Raw genomic sequence first — 26,703 nt, forward strand, 5'->3', positions numbered from 1 at the left:
TCGCGTATTGCTCACACGACCTCATATCGAATCCCATTTCTCTCAATTTCTATTAAAATATTTTCCTACTTTTTCCTGGTCTTTCAATGGTTTTCCAGAAACCGGTCGATTCTACGGTTTTGTTTTTTTAGTCCAATTGCAGAATGGTCTTATTAGCTTAAAAACCGAACGAGGTTGCCGGTTTCCTTTTTTTGATCCGACCCGATTTTTAAAACTAGGGTTCAGATTCTCTTAGGAGCCAAAACAAGAGATAACGCGCGTGAGGGGTTCGACGGCAAGCAAAGAGGGGGGCATAAGATCCAAGGCGCGTGAGCTGGGGGGCGGGGTGTTAAAATCAATTCTTCCAGCGGAAAGACCCGTGAGGCTCACTAACGCCCCTGATGGGCTCCCACTCGCTGACCCAGGCGGCAAGCCGTCGGCGGCGCTGCGGGTGGCTGCTCCCGCTTGTCGTTGGTGTTGCTTTTCTCGGCGAGATCGCGTTCCTCGGTCGCCTCGACATGTCGAAGAACGCTGAGGCGGTCGAGAGCTGGACCACCTCCTTCCACCGCCTCTCTTCAACCTGGGGCGCGGATGCGCCTCCGGGTAGCGGGGACGACGACGAAGAGTGCGAGGAGCGGCTTGAGAGGGACGACGCCGTGCCTTATGACCGCGATTTTGAAAGGCATCCTGTACTTGTCGGCGGTGCTGCTAAGGCATGTCCCTTCCTCATAATTTGGTATCGACGTTGACGGGCTTGCCGGATCTGCTGCTTAATTCGGTCAACGCTTCATTGGGGGTACCATCAGCAATGGGTGCATAAGTTCCAGTGATCTCTCCCGAAAAAATCTAGAGAATCTTGCTAAGCTATCGTCATATGAACTTTTGGGAGGTTAGAGTTCCTAGATCAGCAATTTAATCAACCAATACGAGTTATATGCCGCAACAAAGTATTACAATTGAATTATTATTCACAAGTATAGAGTCTCATGGTATATTTTATTGACATAAACTATATGACTAATCTCCCTAGGATTGGAGGGTCACAATCAATTGAAGTCTCCAATTGAAATACCTGGTATATTTTTTATGACATAAACTATATTTTTTTTGACATAAACTGCCGGTCTAGAAATATGTGTGGATCTTAATAACGAGAAGACAAGGACTAGCTATTTGAGAAGCTTGTAGAGCTCCTGAGGGTGGAACATAGATCCTGTGCCAACTTGGTGAAACACAATGCCAGTTTGGACTTGCTATTTGAACTGTAAGGTTCGTAATTGTCAATTTAATGCAGTGTTTTGTAATAGTTGGAACTTTGAAAACTATCAGAAGAAGCTCTTTGGAGCATGGTTAATAGTATAGTCAATAACCGGCTATTTGATGTTGCCACGTCACCTAAAGTCAACCTAATAGCCACTCATATACTCCCTCCGACCCAAAATAAATGTCGTTGCTCTAGTATAAAATTTGTACTAACTTAGTGTTAAATGTGCGCCACTTATTTTGGGACGGAGGGAGTAGTAGTTTGGTAGAGGCTAGGGTTCTACCAGGTCTCGGACGTAGGTTGTAGGGGTGGAAGTGCGGGCGGCGAGGCTGGGGACGCCGCCACGGCGTTGAGAGAGAGAGGGAGAGAGGCAGCTAGGGTTTGGGGCTCCCGTCTCCTGAGGGAGACGACAACAGAATACTGTTTATTGTCTGCCTAATATCGAAGGGGTACATGTGTTTATATAGGAGGACAGCCTCCACTAAACCCTAGATAACTTGGACTCTAATATAACTTGGACTCTAAGATAGCTAAGATAACTTGGGCTAAGCCCGTAACTAACCCTGCCCATTGGGCCTCCTCCGTTGGTACGTTGTACCGGTCATAACATCTCTCCCCGCCTTCTCAAACAGCTCGTCCTCGAGCTGAACATCTGGAAACCGCTGGCGGAAATCGTCGAGCTTCTCCCAAGTCGCTTCCTCCTCTGGCAGGCCGGTCCACTGTACCAAGACATGCCAGACGCCGCGACGCTGCTGCGCCTGCAGCACCTTCGCCACCTGCGCGGAAGCTGGAAGGAGGCGGCCATCCGAAGTAGGAGGAAGGGCCGGCGTCGCTGCAGGAGGGTCCCCGCGGTAGGCCTTCAGTAAGCCGACATGGAAGACGTCATGGAGGCGAGAACCAGCTGGCAGCTCCAAGCGGTATGCGAGTGTGCCGACACGCTCCAGCACACGAAAGGGACCGGCGTAGCGAGGTCCCAATTTGCGCTTGGAGCGCAAGTCCAGAGACTGCGTGGTCCTGTGGAGGAGGCGCAGCACACCCAATCGCCCACCGCGAACTCCGTCTCGCGATGATGAGCATCGTAGTACTTCCGAGCCAGGTGCTGTGCTTGGAGAAGACGCTGGCGCGCCTCAGCCAGAATGTCGTCGCAGGTGTGGAGTAAGTCGTCCGCCGTCTCGGACCGAACCGTCCCAGGCTCGTAAGGGAGCATCGCCGGAGGTGGGCGCCCGTAGACCACCTCGAAAGGCGTGGTGTGCAGGGCGGAGTGATAGGAGGTGTTGTAGCAGTACTCCGCCCACGCCAACTAGTCCACCCAAGCTCGTGGACGATCACCAGTAACACAACGCAGGTACATGGCGATCACCTTGTTGACCACCTCGGATTGGCCGTCTGTCTGTGCGGAGCTTCACGCCCGCCAGTCGAAAGAGATCCCGCCAGACATGTTCCGTGAACACGGGATCACGATCGTTGACGATGGACGAAGGAAAACCGTGGAGGCGGACGATGCCGTCGAAGAAGGCCCGCGCCACGGAGGCGGTTGTATATGGATGACCCAGGGCAATGAAGTGCGCGTACTTGGAGAAGCGGTCAACCACCGTGAGGATGACGGACTTGCCGCCCACCTTGGGAAGGCCCTCGATGAAGTCCATGGAAATATCCGCCCACACCTGGGAGGGTACGTCCAGCGGCTGCAGTATACCCGCGGGTCGTAGTGTCTCCGCCTTGTTCCGCTGGCACGTCACGCACGACCGCACCCAGTCGCGGACCATCGCGCCATCACCGGGGATGTAAAAATTAGCATAGAGACGATGGAGAGTCTTCTGCACGCCCTCGTGCCTTGCAGAGTGCGCCAAGGTCAGGACCTGGTGGCGCAGGTCGCCATGGTCGGGCACGAAGATGCGGCGGCCATGTAGGAGCAGCCCCTCGTCCAAGCGCCAGGGCGCGTCCAGCTCGCCGGCGTCAAGGCACTGGCGCAGGCCCTGCGTGTCCGCGTGCGTTGAAGGCAAAAGATGGCCCGGAGCGGATGCACATGATAGTGCCAGCCATGGCGACGTCGTCCGCAACATCCTCAGTGTCGCGGCGGGACAAGGCGTCGGCGACCGTGTTGAGACGGCCGGGGCGGTACTCGACAGTGAAGTCGAAGCCGAATAGCTTGCTGATCCACTGGTGGTGCGGAGCAGTGGAGAGGCGCCGGTCCAGCAAGAACTTGAGGCTGTAGTGGTCCGTGCGCACACGGAATGACCGGCCCCAAAGATAAGGCCGCCAGTGGCGCACCGCCTGAACCAGCCCAATAAGCTCGCGCTCGTAAGCCGCGAGCTTGTGATGGCGAGCGGCGAAGGGGCGGCTGAAGAAGGCGAGCGGTCCCTTGCCCTGGTGGAGGACGGTGCCGAAGTCGATGCCAGAGGCGTCGCAGTCCACCACGAACAGCATATCAAAGTCCGGCATCTGGAGGACGGGTCCCGTCGTGAGCGCCCGCTGGAGAGCCTCGAATGCCGTAGTCGCCTCCTCGTCCCAGGAGAAGGCGTCGCTTCGAAGGAGACGCGTCAGTGGCGCGGCGATGAGGCCGAAGTCCCGGATGTACTTCCGGTAGTAGCCGGCGAGGCCCAAGAAGCCGCGGAGCGCCTGCGGTGACCGCGTGGTCGGCCACGCGGCGACTGCGACGACCTTGTCCGCGTCCATCGCTACCCTGTCCGCCGAGATGACGTGCCCCAGGTACGCGACGGAGGTCGTGCCGAACGAGCACTTCGAGCCGGAGCCGCCGATGCCTGTCCACTGAACGCGACGGCCGCCCTCGCGCCAGAAGATGAGGGACAGCACATCGAGGTCCCAAAGGATGGGGTCGAGAGTGGACAGGAAGTCGATGCCGAGGATGAAGTCGTAGCAGCCCAGGTCGATGCCGACGCAGTCGATGGAGAACGACTCGTCGCCGATGAGGACGGGAACCTGCCGCGCCACCCCCTGGCAAGCCAGCCGGTCCCCGTTGGTGACGGTGACGCTGAACTTCTCCGAGCCTGCCGGTTGGAGTGCGAGGCGGCGCATGGCGTCCCCGGACAGGAAGTTGTGCGTCGAACCCGTGTCCACGAGCGCGGTGAGACGCTCCCCGTTGATCGTCACCGGAAGCAGCATCGTCTTTGCCGTCTTGATGCCAGCCATGGCATGAAGGGAGACGACGAAGGCGGTCGCATCGACCGGCCCGTAGGTCGTGACACCGGCCTCGGAGAGTGTGGTGGCGTCGAGCTCCGCGGTGAGGGCCTCCACCTCCACGTCGTCGACGGTCTCCAAGTAGAACAGGCGGGCGCACGTATGACCCCGCGCATACGGCTCGTCGCAGTTGAAGCACAGGCCCTTGCGGCGCCGCTCGAGCTGCTCGGCCGACATCAAGCGCCGGAAGGTGCGTGTCGGTGCGGGGGCAGCCGCAGTAGTGGCCGGCAGGGCGGGGCGTGTCGGGGTGGCGGCCGCCGGGGCGGGGCGGCTCGGATGTTTGTTCTATCTATGTGCCGCACTTGCCCTCGGACCCTGGTGGTCTTACTCGACACCGGCTTGGGATCAAGCCAAAATTCATGAAATTTGCTTAGTGGGTGCGAGGAGGGCAGATTTTTGTGGCGCCGACGTTCTGCTGTCACCACTCCTTTGAGGGTTCCACCACGTGCTCTCTTTTGACCAAGTCCGTGCCAATCAAGACCGCTAGCTCAATGCATTTTTCAACCTAGTCCCCGTCGACCACGACGACTACATTGACCTCGTTCAGGGAATTACAAATACCATGGGATTTTGGCTTGAGGGCAAGCCGAATTTTATGGAGTAGTAGTTGTGAGCCACCTGGGCCTGACCCAGTTTTTTAATTGGCCTGACCCAGTTCACTTGCATGCCTAATTTGTAGTTGTACTGCAAATTTGGAAATTTGTGTGATACGACTTGGTAATTGTCATTGGCATCATTTATCATAGTATTGAAGAAGCTCCTGGGAATTAGGATTGTTTACATGTTGCTAATAGATTCGAATACACATGGTGCCATGCTGATGCAATCATATAAACAAGCGGGGGTAGTGCACTGCTAGTGTGTTAATCAAGGAACACTTTGTTAATACAAACTGCTAGTATATTAAATGTTCCCGTTTAGAATGCTTTGGGCGTACTTTGATGCATCGTATCTATGGCACTATTTTTTTTTGTTTTATTTGCTGTTTCCATCTATAATGCTCATGCATTTCTCCCCTCTCAGGATTGGAATAGATGTTCTGTAGGATGTGAATTTGGGTTTCCAGCTAGTAAGACGCCTGATGCTACTTTCGGAATCGCTCCAGATCCTTCCGTAGAGAGTATCCTCAGATCAATGGAATCGTCTCAATATTATTCCGAGAACAATATTAATGCGGCTCGAGGGTGGGTAAGATGTTTCCAGTTACTTTGTTTGCCTGCTGGAAATGACATGTCAAAAATTATGTACTGTGCTCTCTGCTGAGAGTAAATAATAACGTTGATGAACCAGAAATTCATAATTGTCGTATGCTTCCATATACAACATAATCCGACACTCCTTTCCTGGCTCCTTGCTCCTTATGATATCAATATTAAGTGCATTATTTACTGTTCTAATTTGTTTCTAGGTTCCATCGTTGTTTAAATTTTCAAAATAGCATAAGAAAGTATGGTGGTAACTATTTGGCTATTGGATCAGTTACCACTTCAAAGGAAATCTAAAAATGAGCACTGCTTTTGTCTTATATTTTACTCACTCAGAACCATATAGTTTCATGTATGTCCAGCTGTTGAACCATCCATTGTCTGTGGTCGATGATTATAATTCTAATATACTGTGTGATTCTAATCCTTTCTGTCACAGAAGAGGGTACCAAATTGTGATGACAACCAGCCTTTCCTCAGATGTGCCAGTTGGCTACTTTTCATGGGCTGAATATGATATCATGGCACCTGTGCCTCCAAAGACTGAAGAGGCCCTAGCTGCAGCCTTTATTTCCAACTGCGGTGCACGAAACTTCCGTTTGCAAGCCCTTGAGATGCTTGAAAGCTTAGATGTAAAAATTGATTCTTATGGTAGCTGTCATCGTAATCGTGATGGCAAAGGTACACTTTTCTCTTGTTACTTTGCTAGACATAGACTTATTATTATTACAGCTTATAAGCAAATGCTAGATCTCTGTTATGCTTAGAAGACCATATTTAGTGACCAGCTTCTGCAAATTTGGTATGATGGTATTAGTTGCAAAGGAAAAAGTCGAGCCTGCAGTTGCGACTAATCGTGATTCACGACTCGAGTCGACACCAAGTCGAGTCGACATTTTTTTGTGACTCACCGACTAGTTGACGACTAGTCGCGCGACTCGAAATCCATGAATGCAACTGATAACAATACTGGATACCGAATATAGCAGTTGTGATGCTGCCAGTGTGAATTTTTAATTGAGATGAATTATTTATCGAATCTTACTTTGTATGGCATGACGAAGACAGATAGGACAAACACAGTCACAGAGAGGAAGTTTTGTAACGCGTAATGTTTTCCCTTTGTTCTGAGATAACCAGCTTACCTAACTTGTACTTCCTCCGTCCCAAAATAAGTGACTCAAAAATGACTCAACTTTGCACTAACTTTAGTACAAAGTTGAGTCACTTTTGAGTCACTTATTTTGGGACGGAGGGAGTACCAAGGTAGAGGATGACTCCATTTGTACTCTTCCTGTCATCTACATCACCCCCAAGCTGCTGTCACTATAACCGAGCAGTTGCTTCACTTTTCCCATAGAAACAGCCGAGCTTTATTGTTCCCTTCCCGTGTCGCAGGATATCCTTGATATCCTTCACTGCCGCCAAGTGATCTGTTGCAGGTTTCTCCATATATCTTCTAGTCTCTGAAGTTCCCGACAGCAAACATACAAGGTCAGATGTCCCAGTATTCAGAATATAGAGCCTCTTGGGTGATCTCCTGACTTCTGCAAGGACCTTGCACTCCTTATCCAACATAATCATCAGCCCTTGATCAACAGCGTACTTGCAACCAAACCCATCCAACTGCCGAGACTGACTATAGTGCTCTTCAGCTAAACTTCAGTTAACAGTTGGTGTTCACGATTGTGCAAGGAAGAGAACTGGACCACATCCCTCAGATGCCCACAACTGATCCATCTCGAATCAAATCGAACTTTTAATCTTTCGGTCCAGCTTGATGTACTTCTACACACAGCTTGTCATGTGGTTGCTTGCTCTAGTATCAATATACCAGGACTTGTTTTGTGACCCTATCATTTTGGGTGTGACTTTTGTGACCCTTGTCATTTTGGGTGTGACTTTTTCTTCGTGCAGTATCACCTGGTCTCCTGTGATTTCAGTGTTCTCAACCAGCTCACACACCTCGGTCGTGAGCAGCGCAACATCTTCATCAGTTTGTTTGTCTGTTGACTATCTTTTCGTGCAGCATCACCTTGTCACCTGTTGCTTCAGTGTTCTCAACCAGTTCACACACCTCGATCAAGATAAGCGCAACATCTTCATCGGTTTGCTTCCTGCTTTGGCTCTAGTAGTCAGAGGCAAAATGTCCATGCTCATTGCAGTTAAACACTTTACCTTCGACATGTCGAGCTTCCTATGTTTCTTTTGCTTCCCTTTTCTTATGTTCTCTTGCTCCAGTATCAAAATACAAGGACTTGTTCGGCGACCCTGTCGGTTTGGGTGTGACTTGTTCTTCGTGCTGCATCACCTTGTCACCCGTGACTTCAGTATTCTCAGCCACCTCACATACCTTGGTCATGAGCGGCGCTGCATTTGCATCTTAATCGGTTTGCTTCCGTGTTAGGTTGCTCACTACCACTTCAGCTTTGGACAGTTAGAGGTGAAATGTCCATGCTCATCGTAGTTAAAACACTTAATGGAACAGCTTTTGGACCCGAGGGCTATCCCGTGGCCTGTGTTAGGAATAAGCAACTTGTATTCCCATGAGGCCATAGGCCGGTATATATACATGTACAGGTGGTGGACTATATGCAGGAAACCCCTTATATATTGGGATAAATACAAAAGGGTACATGACTTATATTATAACTCTAACACCCCCCTCAAACTCATGGTGGATGAACAACACTGAGTTTGGAGAGATAAAAGCCATGTTGTGCTCTAGTCTAGGCCTTCGTCAGGAAATCCGCCAACTGTAACTCGGAAGGCACATACTGAAGAGCAATAACCTGATCCTGCACAGCAGCGCGCACATAGAAAGCATCAACACCAATATGCTTGGTGAGCTCATGCTTCACAGGATCGCGCGCAATGCTAATAGCACCTGTACTGTCAGATAAGAGCAGAGTCGGTGTAGTGACAGAAACACCAAAATCCTGAAGTAACCACCGTAACCAAGTCACCTCTGCCGTCAAAAGAGCCATCGCTCGCAACTCAGCCTCTGCACTCGAACGGGAAGCTGCAATCTGTTTCTTCGTCTTCCAGGCAATGAGAGAACCACCAAGAAAAACACAGTAAGCAGAAAGTGAACGGCGATTTGAAGGATCACTAGCCCACGTAGCATCCGAATAGGCCTGAAGCTGTAAAGAACTGGAGCGAGGAAAGAATAGACGATGAGAGATCGTGCCCCGAAGATATCGGAGAACACGGAGGAGATGACTATAGTGAACCGATGTGGGAGCAGAAACGAACCGACTCAGAATCTGAATCGGATAAGAGATATCCGGACGAGTGACAGCTAGATAAACAAGACTGCCAACAAGATGACGATAACGCGTCGGGTCAGGCAGGGGATCACCATCAGTAGCAGAGAGGTGAACATTGAGCTCCATAGGAGTCTCAACAATGCACTCATCAGTAAGAGCAGCACGAGCAAGAAGATCCTGGATATACTTTTCCTGGGATATAAAAAAGTCATCAGAGGTAGAAGAGACTTCAATCCCAAGAAAGTAGCGAAGAGGTCCAAGATCAGACATAAGGAACTGCTCACTAAGGCGGGCCTTGACAAAAGCAATATACTCGGGGTCATCCCTAGTGATGACCATGTCATCAACATAGAGAAGAAGAGTCCGACCACGAGGAGAAAGGTGAATAAACAATGCTGGATCATGAACACTGGCTGAAAAACCAGCGGCAGTCACCACAGAGGCAAAACGCTCAAACCAGGCGCGGGGGGCTTGCTTAAGGCCATAGAGAGAGTGACGAAGACGACATACCATGCCATTTGGAACAGAATACCCAGGTGGTGGCTGCATGTATACCTCCTCACGCAGCTCACCATTAAGAAAATCATTCTTAACATCAAGCTGAGAGATAGACCAGTGGCGTGTAGAGGCCACGACAAGAAGTGTACGAACAATGGTCATATGAGCCACATGAGCAAAAGTCTCGTCATAATCACGACCATGCTCCTGCTGAAAACCACGAGCCACAAGACGAGCTTTGTGACGCTCAAGAGAACCATCGGAGCGAGTCTTAACTTTGTAGACCCACTTACAAGTGATGGGACAGACTCCGGGAGGAAGGGAAACAAGATCCCACGTACCAGTGCGTTCAAGAGCAGCAATCTCCTCTGCCATCGCAAACTGCCATTCAGGATGAACAATAGCCTGATGATAGGTAGTCGGCTCAAGAACAGCAGCACCAGCGGTGGAAAATCCAAAGCGATCAACAGGCGGACGAGGACGAGAACGCAAGCCATAAGTAGGCTGAGACGAGGATGACGACACATCCACAGAGGCATCCATAGAACGTGAACGACGAGTGTAACACTGAGGAAAAGATGGAACAATGAAAGGAGGAATCGCCAAGGTAGAATCGAGGAGTGGCGACGAAGAAGTCACCAGAGATGAAGGTGTAGAATCTGGTGACATGCTAGGTGAGGAGACCGTGGAAGATGGTGGCCACAAATCGACTGGAGGTGGAGAAGCAGAGGGAGTGTAACGAATAGGCAAAGGCTCGACGGGTGTGAGGAAAGAGATCCTCCACTGAAAAGGTCGAGGAAGATGGGCGTGGGTAGAAGGGACGAGACTCATCGAAAGTCACATCCCGAGAGATACGCATCCGATGACCGATAGGATCCCTACAACGATAGCCCTTATGCTCATCACTATAGCCTAAGAAGACACACTCAACAGACTGAGCGGTCGGTTTGGTGTGTTCGGGGGGGGGGGGGGGGGGAGGCAAGAAGAACATAGCAAACACAACCAAACAAGCGAAACATCGAATAATCGGGAGAACGATCAAAAAGACGCTCGAAAGGAACACCACCCTCTAGAGCAGCGGAAGGCTGGAGATTGATGAGATAGGTGGAGATGGAGACGGCCTCAGCCCAAAAATGGGGCGGGAGAGAGGCAGCAATCATCAATGCACGAGCCGTCTCAAGAAGAGGACGACGCTTGCGCTCAGCCACACCATTCTGAGCGTGAGCACCAGGACAAGAGAATTGAGAGAGAGTCCCTTGCTCAGCAAGAACACCATGCAACATCTTAGAGATATACTCGCTAGCGGAGTCAGCACGAAACACACGAATGGGAGAAGAGAACTGAGTATGAACCATGGCAGCAAAACGCTTATAAATGGACAACACCTCACTACGAGAAGTCATGAAATAAAGCCATGTGTAACGAGAGAAGTCATCTATGAAAATAATATAGTATTTATGACCCCCTTTCGAAGCGAAGGGAGCCGGACCCCATACATCGGAACGAACTAAATCAAAAGGACGCTTAGACACTGACTCACTATGTGGATATGGTAACTGAATCTGCTTGCCAAGACGACAACCCTGACACTCTAAAGAGGCATCTCCTGAGACAGACCCCAGAAGACCTCGACGAACTAACGACGACAATCGAGAACCACACAGATGACCAAGTCGATGATGCCACTGCTGGAAGGGACCAGTAGCCGAGGCGACCAAAGCGGAAGAACTGGCGATAGAGTGGGCAGCGGAAGGAACATGAAGCCAGTCCAACTCCCAAAGACCCTCAGAATCACGCCGGCAAGGACCAGTCCCAACCAGAGTGTGCGTGCGACGGTCCTGGACATAACAAGAGTCAAGGTCAAGGATGACACGACAACCAGAATCAGCAAGTTGACTAGCAGAAAACAGATTCATGGTAAGTCGAGGAACATGAGCAAAATAAGGAGTGGTAAGATTGCCTCTACTAACGACAGAAAGGGGAGTACCATCAGCGGTGAGGACATGAACAGGAGAATCAAGCGATCGAAGAGAGGACAGAGTGGAGGAATTAGAAGACATATGAAAGGAATCTCCAAAGTCCAGAACCCATGGGGATGTACCTGACTGTGTAGAAGGTGGTTGCTCAGTGCGGGAAGCCTCAGTCACAGAACCAGCAGTACCCGTCGAGGAAGAACCTGAAGAAGTGAGCAGACGCTTAAGTCTCAGAATATCCTGCTCAGTCAAAGCGATGGCTGAAGCTGTCAAGGTAGATGACGAGGTCTCTGTAGATGATGATCGTGCCTTGCGCAAGTGTTTCTTCTTCGTGTAGCAGTGGGACTCAATATGACCATCATTGTTGCAGTAGCCACAATGTGAACGGGGGCGACCTGAGCCTTTAGAAGGAGTGGGCAAGTGCGGCGGAGCACTCGAGCGAGAAGGGGTCGGTGCAGCACGTGGCGTAGAAGTAGCCCGAGCAGCGAGCATCGAGGGAACCTCCAGCAAACCAACACCACGTAAGCGAGTCTCCTCAGCACGAATCTCAGAAAGCGCCTCCATGAGAGAAATACGGCCACGAGCAAACAACTGAGCACGCCGGGGCTCAAACTCCTTACGGAGCCGAGACAGGAACTCGTAGACGCGATGAAACTCCAAATCGGCCTGGACAGCCTGGCAACAGGGGCAAGTACGACAACCAGCACTGTGGAGAGAATCAAGCTGGCGCCAGATAGCAGAACTCTGTGCATAGAAGTCATCAACAGTAGAGTTACCCTGCTGAAGAGCATGCTCCTGACGGACCATAGAGAGGTATAAGGCATCACCAGAGGGCTCATAGCGTTGACGAAGGCGAGTCCACATCTCAAACACAGTAGGAAGGCCTAGAAACTCAGAGGCAAACTGAGGCAGAACACTAGCAGTGAGAACAGCTGCAGCACGAGCATCATCATCAAGCCACTGAGTGTAAGCAGACAGAGCACCATGATATGTCTGAAGAGCCTCCTCATAAGCCAAGACCTTCTCATCATAAGCACGGATAGCGACCTCATCAGCAAGCTTAGCCGCATCCTTTGCGGCCTGAGGAGCATCCGCAGGAAGAGCCGGTGGGGTCGGCGGAGTGGGAGCCACGGGAGGAACCGGACATGGCGGACAGCGGACCTTGCCAGAAAGAAAACCCCATAGGCGGATGCCACGCATGTGAATGCGCATGAAGCCAATGAACTCGGTGTAGTTAGTGCCATCAAAGATCATCGGACAACGAGGAACATCAACGTAGCAGGATGCAACAAACATTTTTTTTATTTTTTTTTAATTTTTAATTTAATTTTATTTTTTTGGAACTCAGGCAGCAAACCGCGTCCGCGTCTGTCAGCAGGATTGAAGCGGACTCGATCTGGCGAGATGGGGCGTCAGATCTGGCGAGATGGGATGGAGCCGCCTCGATCTGGTTGTTCCTGCGGACTTGAAGCGAAAAACGGGCGAGGCGTCTGCGGCAGGTGAAATCGAGCCGCCTCGATCTCTGGCGAGATGGGATGGAGCCGCCTCGATCTCTGGCGAGTGGGATGGAGCCGCCTCGATCTGCCAGATACGAGCTGGAGCGACGCGTTCACCTCGAAACGAACCGGGCGAAGCGGCAAGTGAAATCGATCTGGAGCGATGCTGTGACCTCGATCTGGTTGTAGCGGACTCGAAGCAGAACCACGACAGGAAACGGACAGGATGTGGACTCGAAGCAGAGCTGCGGTAGGATGTGGACTTGAAGCAGAGCCACGGCAGGAACGCGGCAGGAACTCCTCCACGAGCGGGACGAGGCGCCGGTACCAGAGGTGGGGAAGATTAGATCGGGAAAAGCACGAGTTGCGCGTGCAAAAAGAACCTAGGCTCTAATACCATGTTAGGAATAAGCAACCTGTATTCCCATGAGGCCATAGGCCGGTATATATACATGTACAGGTGGTGGACTATATGCAGGAAACCCCTTGTATATTGGGATAAATACAAAAGGGTACATGACTTATATTATAACTCTAACAGCCTGGAGGTGCTTGTGGGCGGACGGGTTGTCGACGCGGCGGCGCCGTCGCCGGCGAACTAGCAGAAGGTAGCGGGGATTAGTGATAGAGAACAGAGATCAGGGAAACTAGACTTTATTATTGCTTGCCCTAAGCTTATACGGGTAGGTCCTTTATGTAGGACATGGACTAGTACTACTTTGACTAGCGAACAGAGATTAGGGAAACTAGACTTTATTATTGCTTGCTCTAAGCTTATACGGTAGGTCCTTTATATAGGACATGGACTAGTACTACTTTGACATACTTTGGACTCTAATTGGAATCTGACTCAAACACTACCTTAATAGAATCTGGAGACTACTAAAACAGATGCATCCTTCAGGACATTGAACTACCCTTGTCTAGCCACATCCTAACCCGCCCCTGCTGCCTTGCGTCTTCCATAATGAATTTCCCACGTAAAATCTCTCCCTTCCTCGACAAGCAGTTCGTCCTCGAGCTGATAATATGGATACTGTTTGATGAAGTCAACAAGGGGCTCCCAAGTGGCATCCATTTCCAAAGAACCTACCCATTGAACAAGCACATGCTTCACTCCTCTGTGCATACATGAGCTTAATACTTTGGCAGGCTCCGGAAAGACGCGACCATCTTGAATCAATGGCAATGGTGGTGTGACATCAGGACCGACGCCATGGAATTTCTTCAAAAGACTCACATGGAAGACAACATGTAAACGAGAGCCTTCCGGATGATCCAGCTTGTAGGCAACACAGCCAACACGGAGGGAGTAGTATACACTATATAGTACAATACAGTATACAATAAAAATTGAATGCATGGGAAGTGAATGCAGAACTTGAGGCTGCGCCAATTGTAATAGCCATTCATTAGGAAGTGGATGAAGTACTCAACTGCTCACTTATCCCTCACAAATTCCCCTAATTTTTTTTATCCCTTCCAAATTGAGTTGATCGACTCAAACTCCAAGACTAGTCGAGGATAGACCCGGGCATGACTGCCCGGCCTAAAAGCCCGACATCGGGGCCGGACTCGGGCTCAACTTTTCCGCTCGAAGCGCTTCCTCAAAGTGATACGGGGCACACCCGCGGTGGTCAATCTTTTCACACTTGGAGGGGGAAATGGGAGAAAACCAAAAGATACACACGAAATCAGGAACGATCTCCAATCACACATCCACTAGATCCACTCAAACACAAGAGGTACATAGATCCAAAGAGAACAAAAGGATACATGTAACCGGCTACGGATAGTTCCCTGACCTCTTCTCACAGCTCTCTCTCTCTCTCGCCTGACGAAGGGAGACGACAAGGGACACGGTGGTGTTCGGCGCAACGACGCCCGCCGCAAATATGGCTCGCGGTATTTTTCTTCTTCTCAAGCACGGACTCAAGACTCCACACTGATTACAACAACTCCCACACGAGCTTTATACCCAGGCCCAGCGCTGGCCACGACCTCGCGCTCCTACCTGCCCGCGCGCATGATCTGGCCCTGCTCTGACCGCGGCCACCACATGCACACACACATGCGACTCGCGTTGAGCCCGCCCCGATCGCCGTACTCACCCGGTCCAAGTGGCCAACGCGATCCTACATCTACGGCGCGCCACATGCACACACGCATGCACGCTCGAACACAACACACGCACGCACCCCACCACGGACCCGACACAGCCGGACCGCGCCTGACGCGACCAGTGCACGCACACACGCGCCTGTCCGTGGCTTATTGCGCCAACAGTCACCCCCCTAAGCCACAACCTAGAGGAGCCCATCGTCGTGGATGTCGGCGACCGCGGCGAGCGCCTGCTCAGTCGCCTCAGCCTGACGTGGCTTCGGGCACTCCTGCCGGAAGTGGCCATGCTGCCCGCAGTTGTAGCAGCGCCTGCGGCCTCGTCGCTTCCTGCTGCAGCCCGATGTCATGCTGCTCCCGCCATCGTCGTCGTGGGTGCCGTCGCCTTGCTGATGCCGTCGTGTCGCCCACTACGCGCGGTCAGCATCAACTCGTCCGCCCGTTCACCAGCGGCCTCCGCGCCGCCGCGTCCTCTCCTCGAACGCCTTGAGCCGCCCAAGCGCTTCGTCGAATGCCATGTCGCTCACGTTGCAGAACTGCTCGATTCCGGCCACCGCCGCGTACAGGCGGTCCGGCACGGAGTCAAGGAGCTTCTTCACCATGGTGGCGTCGTCCAGCGTCGACCCGAGCGCTACGTAGCGCACCGCCATCCCGCCGGTCCTGCCGGCGAACGCGTCCAGCGCCTCCGTCTCCGTCATGCGCAGCCGCTCGAGTTCGCCGCGCAGCGTGGCCAGCGGCGCCGCCCACACCCGGTCCGCTCCAACGTACCTGGTCTTCGGGCTGCTCCACAGCTTCGCCGCCGTCTTCTTCGCGGAAACCTGAAGCAGGATCCTCGGACAGCGCGCCGAGTAGGTACGCTCGCGCCGACTTGTCCTTCTTGGCGACGACCGCCGGCGTCGAGTCCTCCGTCGGCACCACCGCCTCCCACAGCCCGACCGCGTCGAGGTTGGCCTCCACCTTGATCGCCCACATGGTGTAGTTCTTATCTGTGAGCACTGGCAGTGCGCGGGCAGCGACCTGCACGACCCGCCGCCATACGGCACCAGGGACGTTATCGATGTTCGCTCCCTCGACCTAGCTTTGATACCAAATTAAGGATAGTTCCTTGTCCACCTCTCGTAGCTTGCTCTCTCTCTCGCTGGACGGAGGTAGAAGAAAGGGAGGAGGGAGACGGCAAGGGACACGGTGGTGTTCGGCGCAACGATGCCCGTCGCAACGACGACATTTTTTTTCTTCTTCTCAAGCACGGACTCGAGACTCCACACCGATTACAACGACTCCCATGTGGGTTTTATACCCAGGCCCAGCGCCGGCCACGACCTCGTGGTCCTGCCTGCTCGCGCGCACAATCTGGTCCCGCTTTGACCGCGACCATCACGCGCGCACAATCTGGCCCCGCTCTGACCGCGGCCATCACACGCACACACGCGCGCGGCTCGTGCGAGCCCGCCTTAATCGCCGCACTCACCCGGTCCAAGTCGCCAGCGTGATCCTACATCTACGGCGCGCCACACGCACACACGCACCCACGCCTGATCACAACACATGCACGCACCCCGCCACGGACCTGACACGGCCAGATCGCGCCTGACGCCGCCAGTGCACGCACACACGCGCCCGTCCGTGGCTTATTGCGCCAACAACTGATAGTCTTCCCTACGAGGGGGGCCTTGTATCCACGAGGGGATCTTCCCTACAAGAGGGGCCTTGGCATCACTATGGATCTTCTCACATGGAGGATATCTCCATGGGAGGAGTATAGTAGATGGGGCTAAGCTCAACAAGAGTTTGTCAAATCATTAGCTAACCCTAAAACGGAGGTAGGAGGAGAGTATTTATAGTCTAGGTCGAAATAGGGGTTGAAGCGGTACATGGGCACTCGGACCCGAGTGACTACGTGTAGGCAGGCCGGAAGTTTCGGGCGCCGAAAGTTCCATACAGGTTCCGGGTTTTCCTGCGAGTTGTCGCAGTCTGCGGTGCCGGGGCTGAGCAGGGGCCGAAAGTTTTGGGCAGGCCGGAAGTTCCGGGTGCCGGAAGCTCCGGGCTGGTTCCGAGCCAGTTCTGGGCTTTCCAGAGTGTTGTCGTAGTCCGCGGTGCTGGGGCTGAACAGGGGCCGGAAGTTCCAGGAGCCGGAAGCTCTGGGGCCTGGGAGCTGACTTGCCCTTCCTTTGGTCCTCTCGCTCGTTCATCTTCGAGTTCATTTCCATAGCGACTTGGCCTTCACTCCTAGTATCTTGGAGACCATGCTCATGGTACCTAAGCATGCATAGAGTTTCCGCTTGAGGTAGCATCCACGTTCCAATTGCATCAAAGGAATAGTCAATAAGGAGAGATGTCACCTCGGTCTCAATGGCACGTGCACGGGCTCTTGTCATGGGGCCACTTGGAGCTTGAGGTGTCGGTGGTGTATCCATGGGGATGATCCTCGGATGCTCCGTATCATCTTCACTCCCTTGTGAAAGATCCGTCCTCGGATCAAATTCTTCATCACCATGAAAAGGATATTGTAGGCATTGAATGTGTCGCTCACGTTGTACTTGTCGTGTGGAATGTCGATATTGTAGGCATTGTTGTTGTAGCGTGCCAACACCTTGAAAGGTCCATCCGCTCGAGGGAGTAACTTGGACTTGCGTTCGGTGGGGAAACGCTTCTTACGAAGGTGTAGCCACACAAGATCACCGGTCTTGAACACCATGGGGTCTTGTTGATGTTGCGCTTGGTGGTGACACGTTCCACTTGACGTTCGATCGTGCGCCTCGTATCTTCATGCAACTTCTTGATATAGCTTGCCCTTGCACTTGCGTCCATATCACTCGCTCTTGAAGTGGTAGAGGGAGTATGTCTAATGGTGACAAAGGGTTGAAGCCGTAGACCACTTCAAAAGGAGACTTGCCGGTGGTGAAGTGTCTTGCACGGTTGTAGGCGTACTCGGTGATGGGGATGCAGTCTTCCCATTCCTTGAGATTCTTCTTGATCAACACGCGCAGGAGAGTTGAAAGCGTCTGGTTCATCACCTTCGTTTGGCCATCGGTTTGTGGATGATAGGCCGAAGAGAATAGGAGCTTGATTCTGAGCTTGGCGCATAGTCTTCCAAAAGTAGCTAAGGAATTTGACGTCGCGGTTCGAGAAAATGGTCTCGGGAACTCCGTGTAGCCGCAAGATGTCCCCACAAAAGAGATTCGCAACATGTGAAGCATCGTCTATCTTGTGACATGGAATGAAGTGAGCCATCTTGGAAAAACGATCAACAACAACAAACACGGAATCATGACCATGTTAAGTTTTTGGTAAACCAAGCACAAAGTCCATGCTAATATCTTTCCAAGGTTGAAAAGGTATAGGGAGAGGCATGTAAAGACCATGGGATTGAGCTTTTGACTTAGCTTTGCGACATGTAGAACATCGGTTGGTGAAGCGTGCAACATCATGAAACATCTTTGGCCAAAAGTACTTGTGGGAGAGTGTGGCATATGTCTTGTCGCGTCCAAAATGACCCATTAGTCCTCCATCGTGAGCTTCTTGCAAAAGCAACATACGAAGAGAAGACTCATGCTATCGTTTGGCCATCGGGTATGCATAGTTTGTTAGCACGCATAAGATAGCCATCTTTCAAGTAATAGTTTTCCCAACAAGGTTTATCATGGCATTTAGCATATGGAATCACAAAGGAAGTATCATGCTCATATAAATCTTTGATATGCTCAAACCCAATAACATTAAATTCAAGTCGAGTAACTAGCATGCATTTGCGGGAAAGAGCATCAGTAACAACATTCTCTTTACCCTTAATGCATTTGATAACATAAGGAAAAGACTCAATGAATTCACTCCATTTAGCATGCCGCTTGTTCAACTTGGTTTGACCCTTAAGGTATTTCAATGTTTCATGGTCGGTATGAATAACAAATTCATGAGGTCGTAGATAATGTTCCCAAACATGCAAGACTCTCACTAAAGCATACAATTCTTTATCATATATGGGGTAATTAAGTTGAGGTCCCGAAAGTTTCTCGCTAAAGTAAGCAATTGGGCGCTTTTCTTGCATGAGCACACCACCTATGCCATTACCACTAGCGTTGCAATGCACTTCAAAAGTTTTGTCAAAGTTGGGTAAGGCAAGCAATGGTGCATGAGTAAGCAAAATTTTAAGCTCATGAAAAACGGTATCTTGCGATGGTCCCCAAACAAACGGTGCATTTTTCTTGCTCAAAGCATGTAGAGGAGATGCAATGGTGCTAAAATGTTTAACAAAACGACGGTAAAAGCCGGCTAGACCAAGGAAACTATGCACTTGTTGCAAGTTTATGGGTGTGGGCCTAGTTTTAATAGCATCAATTTTAGTTTCATCAACTTGCGCACCTTTAGAAGATACCACAAATCAAAGAAAAACAACCTTGTCAACAACAAAAGTGCATTTTTCCATGTTTGCATAAAGTTGTTCATTCCTAAGAACTTGCAATACTTCCCCGACATGTTTAGCATGCTCCTCTAGAGTGTTGCTAGAAACAAGAATGTCATCAAAGTAGACCACAACACAATCACCAATGAGATGGCGTAAGACATAATGCATAACACACATAAAAGTACTCGGTGCTTCGGATAAGCCCATAGGCATCACTAGCCATTCATTCCACTCGTCGCCTTCTTGTATGCGTATCTGATAGTAACCACTTTTCAAATCAATTTTAGAAAATGTAGTGGCACCGCTAAGTTCATCTAGCATATCATCAAGGCGAGGTATAGGATGTCTATAACGAACGGTGATAGCATTTATGGGGCGGCAATCCGAACACATGCGCATACTACCATCTTTCTTAGGCATTAGTATGACTGAGACCGCACTTAGGCTCTTGCGTACATGCCCATTATCTAGGAGTTTTTGGACTTGCCTTTGTATCACCTTAGTTTCTTCGGGGTTGACGCAATAAGGTGCCTTGTTAGGAAGCGGTGTGCCGGGTATGAGGTTAATGCGATGTTTGATTTCTCGTTTTGGTGGTAGTCCCAGAGACAGCTTGTCAGGGAAAATGTCTTTGAATTCCTGCAATAGACGAGACAACACAAGAGGTAGATGTTGTGAAGCATTAGTCCTGTACGACCTCATCTTTGCACACAAGTACAAAGTGAAGAACGATTGATGGGTTCTCACTCACATCCCTCAAGTCTCTTTTGGTGGATAAAATAACTAGATCTTTCTTGTCCCTCGTTATGGAGTCATGCAATTTTGGCTTGTGGCGCCCACTCTCTTTTAGGTGGGTCGCTCTCTACTTTTATCTCCATGATGGGATGTGTTTTGTTTGTCGGCGGTGACTTGACTTGGAGTCATTGGTCGAAGCACATATTCCTTGTCCTTCATCTTGAAACTATAGTGATTGGTCCGACCATTGTGGATGACGCCACGGTCGAATTGCCAAGGTCTCCCAAGGAGGAGATGGCAAACGGACATGGGAACCACATCACACTCCAATGTATCTTAATAAGCGCCAGTCTTGAAGGATACTTGCACGGTGTGTTCAACTTGGATTGAAGGATACTTGCACGGACATGGGAACCACATCACACTCCAATGTATCTTAATAAGCGCCAGTCTTGAAGGATACTTGCACGGTGTGTTCAACTTGGATTGTGCCGGAGTCACTAAGCCGTTGGACCTTGTAGGGACGAGGGTGCTTCTTCTTGACCAATTGTAGCTTGTAGCAAAGTTCCTCACTTGTGAAATTATGGCAACTTCCGCCGTCGATGATGACCTTGACGGATTTTCCTTGAATGCCCTCCTTGGTGTGGAAAATGTGGCAACGTTGGTCCTCGTCTTGTTGTTGTTGAAGAGTCAACACCTTTGAAACAAGGAGAGCGGGGCTCGAATCGTTATCGTAATAGATTTCCGAATCTTCATCTTCATTCACTTGTCGATGCATGGCCACATGTTCCAAAGCTTCCATCTCGTTGTTGCTTATGGAGTCATAGGTGCAGTCATCTTGGAGGATCATTGTGCGTCTTGTTGGACACTCGAGTGTCTTGTGGTCGCGGCCTTGGCATATGAAGCACTTGATGGAGCTTGTTTTAGCGGTGGCATCGGGAGTTGGTGTAGGGGATGAAGCTCTTGGTTTGAGGGTGCTTGTATTAGGAGAGTGGCTTGACGAAGTCATCTTGTCCTTGTAGCTTGACTTGTCGCCGGTTGTTGGTGAAGGTTTGATAGTTGAAGGCGACGTAGTCGGAGAAGCTTGAGCACTTGAGCCGTAGGTCTTGGAAGAGAACTTTGAATACTTGTAGTCATCTTGCACTTGGCGTTCCGCCTTGGATGCTTGATGCACTATCTCGAGTAAGTTTGTGTAAGGTTGGAAATCCGCAATTTTCTTGACTTGGTAGTTGAGACCGTTCAAGAAACGCGTCATTGTTTGCTGCTCATCTTCCTTGACATTGGCTCGGATCATGGCCATTTCCATCTGTTGATAGTATTCTTCTACCGACTTGGTGCCTTGCTTAAGTAGTTGGAGCTTCTTGAAGAGATCACGGTTATAGTGTGTAGGCACAAAGCGAGCTCTCATGAGATCCTTCATTTGGGACCAAGTGGTGATAGGAGGTTCACCTCTTTCTCTTCTTCGCTCAATCACTTGTTCCCACCAAATGAGAACATAATCTTGGAACTCAAATGAGGCCATGTCAATCTTCTTCTCTTCGTCAAAGTTGTGAAGACGGAAGATCTTATCAACTTTGAGTGCCCATGATAGATAACCTTCAGGATCATTGCTTCCGGAGAACTTAGGCATGGTGAATTTGAGATTGCCGAGGTGATGCTCTTCATTGTGGTTGTTTTGGCGATGCCCTTGTCTTAGCGGAGGGGCGTCATGGTCGTTGTTGACGTGACGTTGTTGGTCTTGTGTTGACATGACATGAGGGTTATGTACTTTGTTGGTACTTTGTGTTTCTCCAAGGCCCACCGCATGACATTCCACGTATCTTATCATAGGCCTTCTTCAAGTCAATGAACACCATAAGTTATCGTACGAAGCAAATGGATTCCATGGTCGACCTCCCAGGCATGAAACCAAACTGATTTTTGGTCGACCTCCCAGTCATTAAGCGGTGCTCAATGACTCTCTCCCATAGCTTCATTGTATGTCTCATCAGCTTAATTCCACGGTAATTAGTACAACTCTGAACATCCGCCTTGTTCTTGAAGATTGGTACTAATATACTCTGCCTCCATTCTTCTGGCATCTTGTTTGCCCGAAATATGAGGTTGAAAAGCTTGGTTAGCCATACTATCGCTGTCCCCGAGGCCTCTCCATACCTCGATGGAGATACAATCAGGGCCCATCGCCTTGCCTCCTTTCATCCTTTTTAAAGCCTTCTTGACCTTTGACTCCTGAATTCGCCGCACAAAACGCCTGCTAGTATCATCGAAGGAGTCGTCCAGTTCAATGGTAGAGCTCTCACTCTTCCCATTGAACAACTTGTCAAAGTACTCCCGCCATCTATGCTTAATCTTCTCGTTCTTCACCAGGAGCTGATCTGTTCCATCCTTGATGCATTTGATTTGGTCAACATCCCTCGTCTTCCTTTCTCGGATCTTGGCCATCTTATAGATGTCCCTTTCTCCTTCCCTCATGTCTAACCGCTGGTAGAGGTCCTCATACGTCAGACCCCTTGCTTTACTCACAGCTCGCTTAGCAGCCTTCTTTGCCATCTTGTACTTCTCTATGTTGTATGCACTCCTATCCAGATATAGGCGTCTGAAACAATCTCTCTTCTCCTTAATTGCCTTCTGGACATCATCGTTCCACCACCAGGTATTTTTAGCTTCGCTTCTACTTCCCATGGACACTCCAAACTCCTCTGAGACCACCTTACGAATGCAAGTCACCATCTTCATCCACATGTTGTTTGCATCACCTCATTCCTCCCAAGGGCCCTCCTTAATGACCCTCTGCTTGGACGCATGAGCTACCTCCCTCGAGCTTCCACCACTTCGTTCTAGCGACTTTGGCAGAGTTGTCCCATTGGACATGAATCCGAAAGCGGAAGTCAGCAACGACAAGCTTATGCCGAGGGACAACACTCTCCAATCTAGGCGCGCACGCCTGTCTTCTCTTCTCGAGAGGATGAAATCAATTTGGCTAGAGTCTTGACCACTACTAAAAGTCGCTAGATGTGATTCTCTCTTTTTAAAGAGGGTGTTAGATACAATCATATCGTAGGCTAGCGCAAAGCTTAAGACATCTTCTTCTTGATTTCTGATGCCATAGCCAAAGCCCCCATGCACCCCTTCAAAACCTGTGTTAGATGTGCCCACGTGGCCATTGAGATCTCCTCCTATGAAGAGCCTCTCGTCAGTCGGTACACTTCTAACCATGTCCTCTAGGCCTTCCCAGAACTCTCTCTTGGTTTTCTCATTGTGGCCTACTTGTGGAGCATAAGCGCTGATAACTTTGAGAACTAAGTCCCCAACTATCAGTTTGACCAAAATAATCCGGTCCCCACGTCCATCTCAAGATATTGTGCCGGCTCAGTTTTTCAGAGGGGCTCATAGAGGTAGGTTGTGCGTGCATGGGTTCATAGGGGCAAGTGCATGTTTGTTATGTGACCATCTGTGAATGTACTGTGTTAAAAAGGAAACGGCCTGCTAACAGCCCACACGACCGCCACGAATACATGCGACCCAAAAGCAACGCCCATCCACTTTACACATGGACCCCACCACGAGGCTCCCAGCCCCGATTCACCAGAACGCTTCCCTTCAAGCGAGCTTAGAATTTTGGGTGATGCCTTGTTGCATGCATGCAAGGAAGTGTTGGGAGGGTGCAGACGCACGGATGGGCAAAAATTTGGCGCTGCTCTCTGGTGGAGTCCGAGAAAATATGTTGCTGCTAGAAGTTTGTGATAGCTGTGATGTCTGCACTGCTAAAACTCACATGTGGATCGTCTATTCAGTCCTTTTCTGCGTCAGTATGTTCTCAAAATTTGTGTTTATCTTGAAAAAGAGGCTGCTGCAAGAATTTAATGATGCGAGCGTCAGTGACATCGAGCACATTGTTTGATTTTCGAAGGCTGAAGCTTAATGGCCATGGTCCTTTTTTCTTGTTTAAATTGAGTAATTGACAAGGGCTTTTGACTATATTACATACATCAGTTGTTTATAGGTTCAACTAATTGCAACAATGAGGATTGTTAGGTCAAACTTTGTTAATTAAGGTTCTAATTTGTATTATTATGTACTAGTTATTTACTCCCGCCTATTGCAAACATGAGCAGTTTTTGAGGTTGCTAATTATACCATATTACAATGCCTCATTGAAACATGAATTTGGATGTTTCATGATGAGTCTAGCAATACCAATTTTATGTGGCCAGTCTAGATACGTTGTTCTTCACTGATGTGGTCAAATATATAATTGTTTGCATCGGCATGATTCTAGGGTGACTTATGTTTGTAATTGTTGGGCCTACATGCTTTTACTACCCATGAAAACAATGGCACATGATCTTTCGTCTTGGATGGATAATTTTTGCTGTTATATTACAGTTGAGTTGAAATAATTGTAATGTCTACTTCATTTGTGGCTTGGATGCAGTGGACAAAGTGGAGACTCTAAAGGGCTACAAATTCAGCTTGGCTTTTGAGAATTCTAATGAGGAAGATTATGTTACAGAAAAGTTCTTTCAGTCACTGGTAACAGGTAATACTGTATGCTATAACTACTCACCCAAATTCCAGTGCGCTCCTACGACCCACACAATTTGCACCGGGTAACTCTCATTAAGCATTGCATGCTGAGTATATGTAACTAGGTTGACTTCATTCAATTAGTTGAGTAATGAATTTTATGAACTGTGTGTGCTAGTTTATTTGAAAATATTTTGTTCACATGAAAAAAGTCTTATGTTCTCATCAATTGAAATGTATTATAAAATGCCATCTTCAAGAAACTAGACAGTGAAACAAAAGGAGTTGCATTCTCTTAGTGATTAGAACAATCACCATTTTTCTAAATTCATGTTTACTCATTGACACTTTCTTATTTTGTTGCTATATTCCAGAAGTCGATTTACATTTTAAGTTGGAAGTTTAAATGTAGATGGAATGGAAGTGATTTTCCAATATCCGATTTGCTCTTCATTACAGGGGCCATTCCAGTTGTCGTTGGCGCACCGAATATTCAAGAGTTTTCTCCAGGAGAAGATGCAATATTACACATCAAGGAGCTTGATGATGTCATTTCAGTTGCGAAGACAATGAAACATATTGCATCAAATCCTGATGCTTTTAATCAATCTTTGAGGTGGATATCCTTCTTTCCCAGTTGACCACTTCACTTTAACTTACTAATACCTTTGAAATAATCTGTTTCTCTGAATGAAGGTAATAGTACCATGTACTGCTATCACTGTCTACTGGGAATAGATGTAATCTCTTTCCCGTCCTAGTCTTTCAGATCTCTTTATTTATTTCTACCATGATGTGATCTCTTTCACGTCCTAGTCTCTCAGATCTCTTTTTCTTTTTCTACCATGATGTGATCTCTTTCACAATTGTTTCAAATTAGGTTAAATTGAATGTATCATCCAGTAAATTTTAGAAGATGCATGAAAGCTCATGTTTTTATTGACAAAATCTTACGTTACGATTTTGTCAGAGATCTTCTAGCAGCCATAGCGTTTCTGTACTCAAATCATACCATTTGTTTTGCATCTGTAGGTGGAAGTATGATGGTCCATCTGATTCTTTCAAGGCACTTATTGACATGGCAGCGGTTCATTCATCCTGTCGCCTTTGTATACATATCGCTACGAAGATTCATGAAAAAGAAGAAAAAACTCCAAAATTTATGAATCGCTCGTGTAGTTGCTCCAGCAAAAGAGGAACAGTATACCACTTATTTGTCAGAGAGAGAGGGCGGTTTAAGACAGAGAACATTTATCTAAGGTATGGAAATACGGTTGTGCTTGCCATGTACTGCCTCCGTTCCAAAATACAAGTCTTTTTAGAGATTCCACTACGGATTACATATGGATGTATATAGACATACTTTAGAGTGTGGATTCACTCATTTTACTCTGTATGTAGTCCATAGTGGAATCTCTAAAAAGACTTATATTAAGGAACGGATGGAGTATTAGTGACTCGTATTTGCAGTTAACATCATTACGAGCCAAGAGAAAAACAGCAACATGTCGTATTGTACTCCGTAGTCTTAGCTTCTGCTATGTTGTTGTCTAAGTTCTTATAAGTACTAGTTTCCTTGCATTATGAAATTATTAACCTTTTTACTGCATCTTTTTGCTTGTTTCTGTTCTGCGTTCTTACAGATGTTTCCTATGTATACCATGCAGATCAGATCAGTTAACTTTAGGAGCTTTGAAGTCTGCTGTGCACGATAAATTTAGCTCCCTCAAGCATGTTCCTATATGGAAGGATGAAAGGCCATCAAGTATTCGAGGTGGGGATGAATTGAAGGTGTACAAAATTTATCCAATAGGTCTTACAGAACGACAAGCGTTATATAAATTTCAATTCAGTGACGATGCTGAAGTTGCTAGATATATTAAGGGCCATCCATGTGCAAAGCTTGAGGTGATTTTTGTATAACTACAATATTGCCATCTTCACGTCTTTTTGCAACTGCGAACTAGTTCTGCATGTACTGTAACAGATTCCTGTTTATGTAACGTCAACCTTAATGCAAAATCACAACTTTGTAGGCTTTA

General features: G+C 49.1%; 1 protein-coding gene across 2 annotated transcripts; it reads left to right on the forward strand.

Annotated features, from left to right (window-relative positions):
- The first annotated feature begins 317 nt into the window (after nucleotides 1-317).
- On the forward strand, nucleotides 318-26,703 carry LOC123407363 (glycoprotein 3-alpha-L-fucosyltransferase A-like). 2 transcript variants are annotated; one of them, XM_045100475.1, is made up of 7 exons: nucleotides 318-692; nucleotides 5,465-5,625; nucleotides 6,086-6,327; nucleotides 24,570-24,674; nucleotides 25,121-25,277; nucleotides 25,694-25,921; nucleotides 26,329-26,703. In XM_045100475.1, the coding sequence occupies exons 1-7, from the start codon at nucleotides 381-383 to the stop codon at nucleotides 26,582-26,584; spliced, it is 1,461 nt and encodes a 486-aa protein (XP_044956410.1). In that variant the 5' UTR covers nucleotides 318-380; the 3' UTR covers nucleotides 26,585-26,703. The 2 variants fall into 2 exon arrangements, with proteins under 2 accessions (XP_044956410.1, XP_044956411.1); XM_045100476.1 differs by lacking the exon at nucleotides 318-692 and adding an exon at nucleotides 1,143-1,248.

The sequence above is a fragment of the Hordeum vulgare genome, chromosome 7H (genome assembly GCF_904849725.1).
Source record: "Hordeum vulgare subsp. vulgare chromosome 7H, MorexV3_pseudomolecules_assembly, whole genome shotgun sequence".
NCBI lineage: Eukaryota > Viridiplantae > Streptophyta > Magnoliopsida > Poales > Poaceae > Hordeum > Hordeum vulgare.